General features: G+C 41.4%; 1 protein-coding gene across 1 annotated transcript in view; it reads right to left on the bottom strand.

Annotated features, from left to right (window-relative positions):
* Positions 1-14,282, bottom strand: part of DYNC1I1 (dynein cytoplasmic 1 intermediate chain 1) — a 328,122-nt gene that overhangs the window by 100,048 nt on the left and 213,792 nt on the right. Inside the window, exons 11-14 of the mRNA XM_044294826.1 lie at positions 12,191-12,337; positions 11,357-11,470; positions 8,346-8,479; positions 5,871-6,015 (exon numbers count right to left, since the gene is read on the bottom strand). Of these exons, the coding sequence (XP_044150761.1) occupies positions 5,871-6,015; positions 8,346-8,479; positions 11,357-11,470; positions 12,191-12,337 (540 nt within the window). The remainder of the gene's footprint in view (positions 1-5,870; positions 6,016-8,345; positions 8,480-11,356; positions 11,471-12,190; positions 12,338-14,282) is intronic.

Raw genomic sequence — 14,282 nt, 5'->3', positions numbered from 1 at the left:
CAAATTTCTCAAACTGTGGCGACCATGGGAGAAATACCGCAACCCCGAGTGAATTGGAAGAACTCCCTCTCCTCCTCTACCCACCCAATTCTACCCCTCCTCCCAACCCCCCACCCTCCAATCTTGTCTGTGTCTTTTCTTTCATTCGTTGTTACTAAATTGTTTATACTCACTATGTTAGTAGATCTGACATGGTCTGTGAGAATATTGGCACCCATTATACTGCTGCCATCTGCGAATGGCTTTATATTGATGCATGATTTTTTGTCCAGACCATATGCACTCTCAATAAAAAGAGTTTTGGTTAAGAATATAACTACTATAATACTGCTCCTATGTACAAGAATATAACTACTATACTACTGCCTCCTATGTACAAGAATATAACTACTACAATACTGCCCCTATGTACAAGAATATAACTACTATAATACTGCCTTCTATAAACAAGAATATAACTACTATAATACTGCTCCTATGTACAAGACTATAACTACTATAATACTGCCCCTATGTACAAGAATATAACTACTATAATACTGCCTCCTATGTACAAGAATATAACTACTATAATACTGCTCCTATGTACAAGAATATAACTACTATAATACTGCTCCCATGTACAAGAATAAAACTACTATAATACTGCTCCCATGTACAAGAATATAACTACTATAATACTGCTCATATGTACAAGGATATAACTACTATAATACTGCTCCTATGCACAAGAATATAACTACTATAATACTGCCTCCTATGTACAATAATATAACTACTATAATACTGCTACTATGTACAAGAATATAACTTCTATAATACTGCTCCTATGTACAAGAATATAACTACTATATTACTGCCGCCTATGTACAAGATTATAACTACTATAATACTGCCCCTATGTACAAGAATATAACTACTATAATACTGCTCCTATGTACAACAATATAACTACTATAATACTGCTCCTATGTACAAGGATATAACTACTATAATATTGCCTCCTATGTACAAGAATATAACTACTATAATACTGCTCCTATGTACAAGAATATAACTACTATAATACTGCCTCCTATGTACAAGAATATAACTACTATAATACTGCTCATATGTACAAGGATATAACTACTATAATACTGCTCCTATGTACAAGAATATAACTACTATAATACTGCTCCTATGTACAAGAATATAACTGCTATAATACTGCTCCTATGCAGGGACATCTTTAACAAGGGGCAAAATGGGCAGCTGCCCCGGGCCCAGTTGCTCCTGGGGGGCCCAAGGCAGCTGCCTCTTGAGCTCTGCTAGCCACTGCACCGGGTGTCAGGCTATCAGCTACACAGGGGGGTGGTGCCATTCAATGAATATAACTACTATAATACTTCTCCTATGTACAAGAATATAACTACTATAATACTGCTCCTATGTACAGGAATATAACTACTATAATACTTCTCCTATGTACAAGAATATAACTACTATAATACTGCTCCTATGTACATGAATATAACTATTATAATACTGCTCCTATGTACAAGAATATAACTACTATAATACTGCTCCTATGTACAAGAATATAACTACTATAATACTGCTCCTATGTACAAGAATATAACTACTATAATACTGCTCCTATGTACAAGAATATAACTACTATAATACTGCTCCAATGTACAAGAATATAACTACTATAATACTGCTCCTATGTACAAGAATATAACTACTATAATACTGCCTCCTATGTACAAGAATATAACTACTATAATACTGCTCTAAATGTTTAGGAAATACAACTACTATAATACTGCCCTCTATGGATAGGTAGAGTTTCTTGGTAATAAAGTACTACTGTAAGACTCTTCATCGTGTGATAATTCTGTTTTCATCAATTCTCTCTTATAACGAGCGCACTGCATTAATCACACCGGTATAATCCTCCAGTGTACACAGATTACGCAGGAAAGTGATGAAGAAATGTTCGAGGAAGTGATGTTCAGCATGAGGTCCCAGGATGCCTTACCTCAGTCATGTCTGGGATGTAATGAGGCGTGATGAGGCATGAGGTATGACCGCTCTCCACGTGTCTTGCAATAGCTGTGACTCTGTTTTAATCTCTTTTACTACATATAGGAATAGGACAGGAGAGGGGGCTACAGCGACCATGATGGGAAACGGGAAACTCTACTGGTTAGTTGTATGGGAAACTGAACAAGCTTCTTTCGATCTGGACATCTTTAAGATGCCTACTGAAGTCAGCAGACTTCCTGCAGAATTTATACATAGCTGCCAATCTGCTAAAGCAGAGCTGCAGTGTAAAGCATGGAGGAGAGAATAGAAAATATATTAAAAGTTTTTAAATTTTATAACATTAAAGTATATTCTCAGACCTGCTGTTAAATGGGCAGTGTACCCCTGTCTGCCCTGCTGTGAAGCACCTAGAGACAAAACATGGACCTATTTGATGTCATGCAACCACCCCCCTCTCCCCCACAACATCTTGTGACCCACAATTTCTTGTGTGACCCAGCAGAGTAGTGTGACTAGACACAACATTTTGTTCACGGTTTGCCAATAGATTCTGCATATCCGTACTAATTTATGGGCCATACCATTATGCAGTACAAAGACCGGGGTTTGCTAGCTTTCTTGTAGGAATTAATTAAATGGATTTCCAGGACTTAAATATTGACGATCTGTCTTCAGAATCAGGACCTATCCTGATCAGCTGTTTGAAGGATCTTCCTCAACCAGTGACGTCACGTCCATCAGTCACATGGGCTTTGTGCAGCTTAGTCCTGAGATGCAATACCAAACACAGCCACTATACATGTATGGCGCTGTGCTTGCTATGCTGTGAAACTGGCACCAGGAAGTGGAAATCTGCAGGGACTGCAGTAGCATCTGTGTTAGGCACTGGGTGTGGAACCATTGTGTCAACCGAACAGATTTGACTTAGGGCTACTCCAAAGTGCGTTATCCTGGCAGTCCCCTGGTTTTTACGCTTTATACGGGGTAATCTGGATTTCGTTGTAGGGGAACCACCAGAACACTATTTCCTGGAGTAGTTTCTGTTTGGTTGACTGCAGAACCAAAGGTGTCAAGAGACACTGAAATCAGGCAAAACCATAGTCAGAGATAGGGTCAGAGATCAAGTAGAAGTCAGGTCAGGAAGCAAAAGGATGAAATCCGGAAAAGAAGCAGAAGTTGGTACACAAGCAGATACACATAGAGATTGCACATCTTTTCAGGACACTAGAAGAGTAGAACTTATTTCTCAGGCACCCTCACAGACCCAAAGGTGTCAAGAGACACTGGAATCAGGCAAAACCATAGTCAGGGATAGGGTCAGTACGGAGATCAAGTAGAAGTCAGGTCGGAAAGCAAAAGGATGAAATCCGGAAAAGAAGCAGAAGTTGGTACACAAGCAGATACACATAGAGATTGCACACAGGACACTAGTAGAGTAGAACTTATTTATCAGGCACCCTCCCATAGGGGAAGGTTCTTTAGGTTCCAGAAGGTGGCCAACTATTGGCGGGTGCGGATTAGGGTGCTCGCTGGCTCTTGCAGAATTGTAGGGAGTGTGCGCTCTCTACGGGCAGAGGAGGAGAGGCGAGAAGCAGGCCGCCTTCTGCGTGGAGAGGCAAAGCATCTCCAGTGACAGGGCCTGCTGAAGGAAGGGGAGAGGACAGTGGCTCTGAGATGAGTATTCATTATTGTTATTTTAACCCATTCTGTATCTCTTTGCTGTAAAAAAAATTATTCCACCGCAAAACCCTTTAAAGAAACAAAAAGCAAAAAAAAAACAACTTCTCCAATTACTTCAGACTTTGGTGGCACTGATGAATTATCAGCTTCCGTTTCGCTTTGTGTTTCCATGCAAAATCAAGTTGAGATGTTACGCGGTACTGTAATTACCTTTTCTGGATAAATATTGAACCGTAAATTTAGATATTTCCTCGGAAACAGTCGACTAGAAGCTGAAACTGCTATTAAGTTCTTTCAGCAGCTTAGAACATGTGTCTAGAGAGTACAATGAGTATTGTGTCCCTGTGACTGCAATTTAGAAATGAAATGAACACGAGGCAGTTTAAATAGGATTAATGGGAGAAGACAAGTGATTTGCTTTACAAGAAATAAAATTAGCACGGCTCTAACTTCAAGTTAAGAAATATCATAAAATATTAGAAAATTGCTTGATGAGCAAATAAAGAAAAAAAATATAATCGTGACTGATGCGGAATGGAACTCAGCCACGTGAGCTACCAGCACCAGGCAGCTGCTGCCAAGCCAACGGAATTATGTTTACTAATAACGGGCAAAGAGTGACCTTTTGTAAGATTCCCTATGTAAAAGCAGAGACATACAGAGGTGCAGTATGGAGCCATAGAAATACATGGACATCATATAACTTATCAGTACCATAGATATCTGGACTTTTGTCACCTATGTGAGGCTCAACAAAGGGGCATAGAGGAAAGATGGTTTCACCATCTGCACACATGGTAGCCAACAGTCCCGAATTTGCAAGGACTGGTCCTAATTTTCAGAAACAGTCCTGGCATATTTTAGCCGTTCCGGCCCAAATTTAGGCTCGGGTTTCTATAAGCCCCACCCATAATTGGGCAGTCCTGTGCAGGATTGGGCCATTCCAAGGGCATGGCTTATACAAAGTTGGTAAGTATGAGTATAGAAGGGGTTCTTTACTGTAAGAGCAGGTTAGATAATGGGACTCTTATCAATGTTGTGATGGTTAATTCATGAAATGACTTGGAAGAGTCTATTGCATAATTCTAGAGGCTGGAGATAGACCACCGATCCAGAAAACTAGGACCATAGCCAAGTGCCCACACCCCCCAAAAAAGACCCGATCGAAAAACATTGAATTTATTTCTATGATCTTATGAGCATGTTGAAATGTTCAAGTCGGGGAACTCTGTCACGATACCTACCTAGGACAGTAACTGCCATAATACCATTGTGAGCTACACCAAAGTCTACTTTCATGCAACTTTCTTTAGGTTATGGCTTTTATAAGTGAGAAAAAATGGTGTCAAGAATTTGAAGTAGAACATAAGTGTACCTAAAGTCATGATACAGTAGCTCATATGGGGCTTATCGGTGGTGGTCCACTCAGATGAAGAAATTATTTCTGGGTAGGGATTTCGGTGATGGAATTCTGCCCTACAATGTAGGTTCTCCATGTACAGAAGGTCTACAGTTGGACATTACATCCATTCCTCGATTGCTCTTTAGTTATTACTGTCAAAAAGTAGGGGGGCACATTCTTCATGGAGTCATTTCTAGTTACACCCCTGAAGTAGAAGGTTATACATTCTCAAGGCTCCATTCCAACAAAACTAAACTATATTCCCCCACAGGAGGCCAAGAATTCCCCATACCTTCTAAGCTGAACCTTGCAAAGTACCGAGCCTTGATGGAAAATGCCTAGGAGACTTAATGGAAGCCACTTGCGTGGACAGAGTGAAAGTAACCTCTCATAGAAGTTTAGGGTTTCCACATTTAAAAATAATTTTAAAATCTGCGAATTCGGAACAAAATAGTCCTCAGATCACTAGATGTCATCTTCATGTAAGGCTCTGTCAATGGTATCACGTTGCCATATGTAAGAAATGTGATCTGCAGTAGTACAATATTCTCATTACCCCTGACACATGTTCCATATTAAAAAAAAGGTAAAAAAAGGACCCTTTAATAAAAATAAGATACAAGCCGAACTTTATTATTTTCACACGTCTCTTGGCTGGAGTCCAGCACAGGGATCGAGAACTTTGGTGTCACGAAAAAAAAAAAGGGAATTTTTTGGAATCTATGGAAGTCTAGTTATTGGTTGCAGCCCTTACCTTAGTGGTCCACAGCTTGACCGTCCAGTCGAAGGATGACGTCAGGAACAGATGGGAGAAGTCGATGGCTCCCACAGCGCTGTGGCAGTTGAGTCCAGTGATTGGGCCCTGGTGGCCTTCAAAGACTTCACTGATGCCAGCTTTGCTGCACACACATTGCAAAGTTCAATTAGTACCTGCACGACATCTGCCATCTATTAAGTGGACAGAAAAACCAGCAGAATAGTCAAAAATATGAAACGGGGCCTTGTAAATGTTCATAGTATATGCTAATGAGCGCATCTAGTACTAGGGCTTAAAGCAAACTGGTTGATAGATGAATGCATCATCAAAAAAATGTATTATTTAAAATAGGGTTTTCTCATATTTTTAAAAAATTTGTTGACTTTTTAATTTAAATTAAAAAAATAAAAAATATTCCAGTTCTGAAACAGGAGTAGAGTGAGCTAACGCTTCCTGTTTTCTGCAACTCACATTTCAGCTTTGCTTAGTAGACTTTGACAGTCAGCAGTCATCTCATTATTAACAGAAGGCAGCAAATGTAACGCCTTGATGACCAAGGCTACCAAAATCATTTTATGAGGTTTTTCGTGACACATAGGGCTGTTCAGTACTACATTCACACTACATATACTTTTCAGTGTTAGAGCTGACCTGGTCCCACCAGCTCGGCTACGGCCTGAGACACCCAACGGTCAAGTGATCGCTGGGACCAATAGAGGCAGGAGCATTGGTGAATGATCTCTATGTAGACTTCAAAAGTGAAGCCAGAAGTGGTGTCATAGTCCTGCTAGGGGCGTGACTGCAGCTACATCAAAGGACGTTGCTGCAGACTGAGGACCTGCGCTGCCACCTGTCAAAAGATGGTGAGCGGTCGGTAAAGAGTTAATGACAGATGACAGCCCTCTTGTACAGTATATAGCACTATAGGCTGTACACACAGATGAGGGTCTGCATGCAGTTCCCCCGTCACTCCCTGGTCCGTGCAGGTGAGGCCTTCTCAAACCTTTCTGGAGACTGTATTGGTCTATGGACCCTTTGCTGTCCATTAACTTCCATTCACTGCAGTTGTCACAGTCAATGCAGGAAGGATGCATGTTCTTCCAATATGGACGCCCTCAGGGATGTTTAAAAAAAAATAAAAATAATTATCGGCAACGTTATAAAAAAAAAAAGAATTTGGGGGTGATTTACTCAGAGGAATTGCAAAATGAGCCATGGGGTGGTGCACAGAAGACCAAAGGATCTGAGATATCTAGAGTAGAGCACCAACTAAAATGATAACTGGACAAATTCCAATGCACTTCCAAACAGAGTAGATTAAAATAAGTGTTCTTTAATCACCAGTTTCAGTCCTCTTACTCTGACTTTTCTCAAGCAGTAGAGTAGAGCACCGATATATCCTAAAGCATGCACCATTGTAATACCTCTGGTGGGGTTTCGGCCTGTCTTGTCTAGTTTTATGCTTCATGCACATATCCATTTTTTGGTCGGCAAAAACCCAGAATCCTTGAAAAATGGACACTTTTTGCATGTATTCATTTTTTTTCTTCACTCCCATCAACAGCAAGGGATGAAGAAAAATATGGTTGTGTGCATGAGACCATCTCCTGTTAGTTGCAAAATGTTCCTATTATTTTATCCTCTATATATGCAATTCATTATTTTTTCTGAAAAAAATCTATGGAATCTGTGAACCCCAAATAAAGGACCTGTGGAGCTGCCACCCCATCAACTTTCATCGTATTGATTCACTGACTTCTGCAATAGGATGACACCACTTCTGGTGGCTAATGGCTGCATGATTCACAAGCCAATTCGTGTGGCCAAGTGTTGGTTCATCCGCACCTTGTCTTCTCATCCACCTTACAATCTAATCAATTTCAGTGAAAGTTCTGCAGCAATTGTCCTCACCATCAGAGGAACTGCCTAACAAAAGTGAGTTGGCCTTGGTGGACAATGTCTTTAAATTTGACTGGATGAAAGACACTTCCCTAATCATTAAATGGGCTTGTCCAGGTTAGAATCCGCATTACGGAATTCTGGGTTAATATAGGGGGGGGTCTTCTGTTCAGGATCCTCATGCTTTGGCCAGAGCGGAAAGCAGTTTCAAAGAGTTCCTGGACACTACAGTATGTAATACTTCATTTCTCCTATGGTGGCACTGCAGGGAAAGCGAACACTTACTGCCAGGTTTCCTCGCAGATTACAGCTGATCGCTGGAGGTCCAAACAGGAGGATACTTTTTGATCAGTTTATTGTTAGGACCCTTCTAAGAAAAATTAGGGATTATCCAAAGTGCAAGAACCCAGGGTCAGACATATCTTTTGGATCCGCGTGAAGGCAAGCAGCTTTATGGTTAGGTTTCCTTGTAGGGTTTGGTTTAGAAATACGTAGAATTTTTGGATTTATTTGATGCCACAGTTGTGATGTTTGTCTAGTGAACTGATAAAATAATGTAGCATATGACTCTACCTTCCATGGCGGCACGCAGTGTAAACCGTCCCCTCCTCACTCCCGACTACAAAGTTGTTCACGTCTCCTGTAGGAAACGCCATCCCGGTCACTGCTACTGCCTTGGATTTATTGTAGACCAGTTCCATACTTTCCTAGAATTAAAAAAGTAGATTATTATGCAGATTTACCACAAAAAATCTATAAGTATAATAGTAATAACTGCAACTACACTCAAAACCAGAAAATTTGGGGAGAATGGGCCACAATTAAACCTGAAATCTCGCTCTCCTCATTCCACGATCACAGGTGTCCAAGAAGCTGAGATATGAGGATCTGCTTGGTTGGTTGTAGAGCGGCTTTCAATATGTTTCGTGTGACATGATGGGAACCAATAATTATTAGCGCAACTAGTTAACACGACCCGCCATTTGTTAGTGAAAATAATCGTTGGCCACCTCTAGATCACAGGCAGAAATGGGGACACCTATCAAACATCTCCCCACATTTCACATTCCTAGACCTTTATGTGGAGGAGTGGGATGCTGAGTTTCTAAATCTTTACACCTGCATTTTCAGTGGAGTTGACTTTTAAAGAGAATCTTCCACCAAACAATAGGCTAGATGTGTCCATATGTGGCCCCTTCCAGGTGAGTTACATCTTGCCTTAGATGTTTCAGGAATTAAAACATTGCATAATCCTGTCACCAAATATACAATATATGAAGAGGTAATATAAAAACAAAAGAAAGTGGGCTACCACAAAGATCTGCAATTACTATGAAGTGCAAACATGGCCTACTTGCCTACCTCTTCCATAAACCATACACCTGTATGGCTAGCTTTATATCTTGACCAATGGTCTCCATCCTGTACCTGTCTATTACAAACATACAGCTCTCACCATACCCTGACAGCTGATTGGTGGGTGTTGTATTTTTACAACAGATGAAGTGCAATTGGGTACTATTGATACATGGTAGACACATGTTGCCCACATTTTGGGTTTCACGAGACAATCGCACGATGCAGTGTCCCACTGCTATGGCAGTGTATCTCTCTGCAAATGTTTTTTTTGTGTGCATTTCCTGTATTTATGCTGCAAAAGGGTTAACTAAGTGATTTCTCAAGTAATTATGCATTTTCTGTGTACCAAGTAGTTAACAGACCTTAGCAACCAGTTGCTAGGCGGGGATGTTGTCACCCTCCCCATAGGGAGTGATAAGAGCATTCAGTGTAGAGACAGTGGATGTTTGTGCAGTGTAGTATGCGCTAAGGCAGAAGATCACAGCCCTAGTTCACATGACAGCTTAAACATCAGCTAAAGTGGAGAGAAAATAATTTATATATTTGAAAAGCATTCCAGTGTCAAAAGGAGGTGAGAGCAGAAGCTCTGTGGAGGTAAACAGCTTAATAAGAAGCGTGTAGACTCCATAGCAGACATTGTCCAGAAACTTAAAGGCTTCCAGGTCTGGACAAGCTTAAAAAGGCAGAATCCACCATACTACATCCCGCCGTGCAAACCAGTAGTAACATAAATTGTGAGTACCACAGAGCTTAGTCTGACATTGGGGTCTGCCCCTTGGTTGCATAATGAAAAGTGCTGCACCCTTAATTCTATATGTTTGTGCAAAAGTCAGCTAGAGAAGTGCAATGTGAGGAGAATTGATTTAGAGATACATAATGGCCTATTAACTGTTACTGCAGCCATGTAACATGTAAGAATTGTGGACACTGCACACTGTATAAGAACTGCCAGTCCATGCATGCGAAGAACTGTAACTGGTGTGCTTGAACTTCAGCCTTCAGTAAAGAACTGTTTTACTGCAAAACGGCCTCGTCATTAACTTTAATGCTGCAGGGGACCCTGCCTTGAACCTCACAATTTATAACCACCAAGGACACCCCGAACCACAATCAGGCAGGAGAATCCCCAGAACCAAGATGTGCCCCGAAGAAAAGAAAGGTGCACCCTTCCCATCACTGCATGGCCCAGAGGAGCATCAGAGTACTATCACTAGCATCCTTTCTGCTCTCCTCCTGGGTTGCTACAAATAGTCAAGTTGACCCAATATTCCCGTATCCATCAAAAAGAATCGTTAATGCAAAAATAGAATTGTACAAAAAGTATCCGGAAAATAAGGCTGGAGAAGTCTTCAGAATTTCTAGAAAGTATCAAGATAGTAAGTAAAAAAGGTGTAAAAGTCTTCTGAATTTCTAAAATTGATTGAAAGAAGTGTACAAGTTCAACCATACAAATACATCGCCAGGTAGCCATACCAGTCTACGTACCATCTGAAGCAGGGGAGGATTGGCCATAGCCCTTACAGGGGAATTTCACGGTGGGCCGAAGCCCAGGAGGCCACCTGGGCCCTCCTCATAGCCGGCCAGTAGAAGTTTTTGGGGATGTACTTTGTGCTGCTGGCTGCAGTATTTCATGATAGACTCTGGTATTTGGTTCTGTTGGGGTGGTATAATGTGCCACAATATGGTATTGCTGGCCCTGCCTTCCATCAAATTGGACCTGACTACAAATCGGGGCCACTTTTAGTATTTTTTCAGGGGCCACTTAATGTTCCCAGTCCGCCCCTGACCTGAAGTATGTAGCATTGTTTGCAAAGGGTTTTTCCATTGAGACACCGGAGAAATACCATTCAGAACAGGCTTGAGCACCTTGGTAGATTTTAGGGTAAAAAAGCCTAGGGTAGGGTAGTCAATCTGGGGCCACATACAAATGGATCCAGCCCTGCCATTAGTGGTCAAGATAGAGGGACTGACCCCCTCCCACCTTTCCATACACCACTACCTGAGAGGACCCTAGAGGTGCTAATTTTTAGGAATTTTGATCAGATCCGAGGCTGGATGGACTGAAATTCCCAGATGTTTCTATAATTACTGTTTTCAGAACCAGTACACAAAAACAAGTTTTCCCTGTTAGCATAAAGTTCAACTTTTCCACTTATCTCCATTTCTTTCAGACCTTGTCCATTAACACATTCGGCAGAGTGGTTCTTATGGAGTAAAATAAAAACCTGCGGAGCTGAGAGCATATCCAAACTCCAGGAGCACAATTTACCGTCGGTGGAAACAGTAATAAGGTTGTGCGCGTTCTGCGTCCCCACCACATTCACGCAGTAGATAGGATGCTGGAAAAGAGAAGCACAACCCTATGATAGCCATTATCATTCAGTAATTGAAGGAGGCCACATGTTACATTGAATAGAAGTGGATGCCAAAAAGTTCTCTTGAAAGTCTAACCCGAAATAGGGGTCATTTGCTAATGAGGAAACATATAGAGAGATGCTAAATATAGGGAGTCAATATGTCCCACTAGAACCACGCCAAAATCATGACATGTGATCGGTGGGGCATGGACTGCCACAACGTTAACCAATCCTCAAAATGAAAGGGCAGCTGTAAGTGATTGTGCATCATGGCCAATGAGCTTCAATTTATGACTTTAATGTAATCCATGAATGCTCTAATTCACTGACAGCAATCAAAAACCGCCACCAAGGTGAGGAACCGGAATGCAAAGTCTATTAGAAAGTTCTAGAACTTTTGATAAATCAGTAATTTAACCTATGTTTACTTAAGAATGGAAACCCCCTTTAAGGACCGCCCACAGGGGTAATGAACATGGAATAGTTACACCGATAATCGGGAATGTGGTCTACCTTCCTGTCCTATAACCAACATTGAGTTCCAATGGGGGTTTATGATAATATGAACTCTTTGGGGTGATGCCATGATGATGTACACGTGTATGTGGGAATGCTTTGCTAGACCCCTTTCCAGTATAGATTATAGCAGTGGAGCGATTCATGACATGATAGATATACCCACCCGGGGGGTATGGAGCTCACCGTGTGCGCTGCGGCAGAAAGCGGTGTCCTCTGAACCGGAGTCCTCCTGTGGCTGCGGTTATCCCACAGTACTATCTGTCCAGAGTATGTCCCACCAATCAACAGATTTGGATGAAAACGTGCAAAGCAGACCGACATCACCGATGACTGCAAAACAGCAGGGGATGGGCTTAAGGTTGGGTTATGCATGTTAGCAAAATTACTGTAAACTCAAAAGACTAAAGCTAAAGATTAGGAGAAAGTGTAAATGGTAGATGTTTAGCATTTAGGGTACTACTATGCTTAAGACCTACCTCAAAAAACTAAACTCACAATATTGTTTGCAGGTAGAGGCAGTACTATTCCTATCTACACCATTTATGCTTGAGGCACAGAGAGGCGGTACTATCTGTACCTACATCGATTACAGGGAGAAACAGGAAGGCAGTACTATCTATGTCAGGAGAGACAGGGAGACAGTACTATCTATGTCAGGATTGACAGGGAGGCAGTACTATCTGTACCCACATCATTTACAGGGAGGGACAGTAGGCAGTACTATTTGTACTGTATCTACATAATTTACAGAGAGAGAGAAGGAGACAGTACTATCTGTACTTACATCATTCACAGTGAGAGACAGGGAGGAAGTACTATCTGTGCCTACATCAATTACAGGGAAAAACAGAAAGGCAGTACTATCTGTGCCTACATCAATTACAGGGAAAAACAGAAAGGCAGTACTATCTGTGCCTACATAAATTACAGGGAAAAACAGGAAGGCAGTACTATCTGTGCCTACATAAAATACAGGGAAAAACAGGAAGGCAGTACTATCTATTTCAGGAGAGACAGGAAGGCTGTACTATCTATGTCAGGTATGACAGGGAGGCAGTACTATCTGTACCCACGTTGTTTACAGGGAGGGACAGTAGGCAGTACTATCTGTACTGTATCTACATAATTTACAGAGAGAGAAGGAGGCAGTACTATCTTTACCTACATCAATCACAGTGAGAGACAGGAAGGCAGTACTATCTGTGCCTACATCAATTACAGGGAGAGACAGGGAAGCAGTACAATCTATACCTACATCATTTACAGAGAGATAGATAGTAGGCAGTACTATTTGTGCATTCATCATTCACAGGGAGAGAAATAGAGGCAGTACTATCTGTATCTACATTATTTACAGTGAGAGACAGGCAGTATTATCTGTGCCTACATCAATTACAAAGAGAGAGGCAGTACTATCTTTACCTACATCATTTACAGAAAGAGGGAAGCAGTACTATTGGTTCCTACACAGTACTATCTATAGCCACATAATTTGCAGGGAGAGACAGGGACACAGTACTATCTGTACCTACCTAATTGACAGGAAGGAAGTACTAGCTGTGATTAAATTATTTACAGCAAGTGACCAGGATGCAGTACTATCTGTGCATACATCATCTACAGGAAGAGACAGAGAGGCAGTACTATCTGTGCACAAATCATCTACAGGAAGAGGCAGTACTATATGTACCTATTTCATGTACAGGAAGAGACAGGGGGCAGTACTATCTGTATCTACTGTACATTATGTACAGGGAGGCAGTACTATCTGTACCTACATCATTTACCGGGAGGCAGTACTGTCTGTACCTACATCATTTACAGGGAGGCAGTCATAACTTTGTCTACATCAATTACAGGGAGGCAGTACTATCTGTGCCTACATCATTTACAGGAAGAGACAGGGAGGCAGTACTACCTGTACTTACATAATCTACAGGCAGAGACAGGGAGGCAGTACTATCTGTACCTACTTCATGTACAAGGAGAGACAGGGAGGCAGTAATATCTGTGGCTACATCATTTTTTCAGTCAAAGTCGGCAGCAAAATTCAGCCTGAGGCAGACTGTGTGGCGCTATAGCAGGGGGAATGACAAATTGCTATGAAGCCCATAGGACTCTAGCTCCACCACCGAAGACTACATTGAATCCTAAAGTATTTCACACTTTTAAACTTTATTTGTCCTAAATTGGCTGAGAAGACCCCCCGTCCCTGAGAGGGGTAGCATTATGTGTAATACATGTGTTGTACTTTAGGCTTTGTTTGCATCTATGA

The sequence above is a fragment of the Bufo gargarizans genome, chromosome 5 (genome assembly GCF_014858855.1).
Source record: "Bufo gargarizans isolate SCDJY-AF-19 chromosome 5, ASM1485885v1, whole genome shotgun sequence".
Lineage (NCBI taxonomy): Eukaryota > Metazoa > Chordata > Amphibia > Anura > Bufonidae > Bufo > Bufo gargarizans.
The sequence above is the reverse complement of the archived record's forward strand: the minus strand, read 5'-3'. Positions and strand labels throughout refer to the sequence as shown.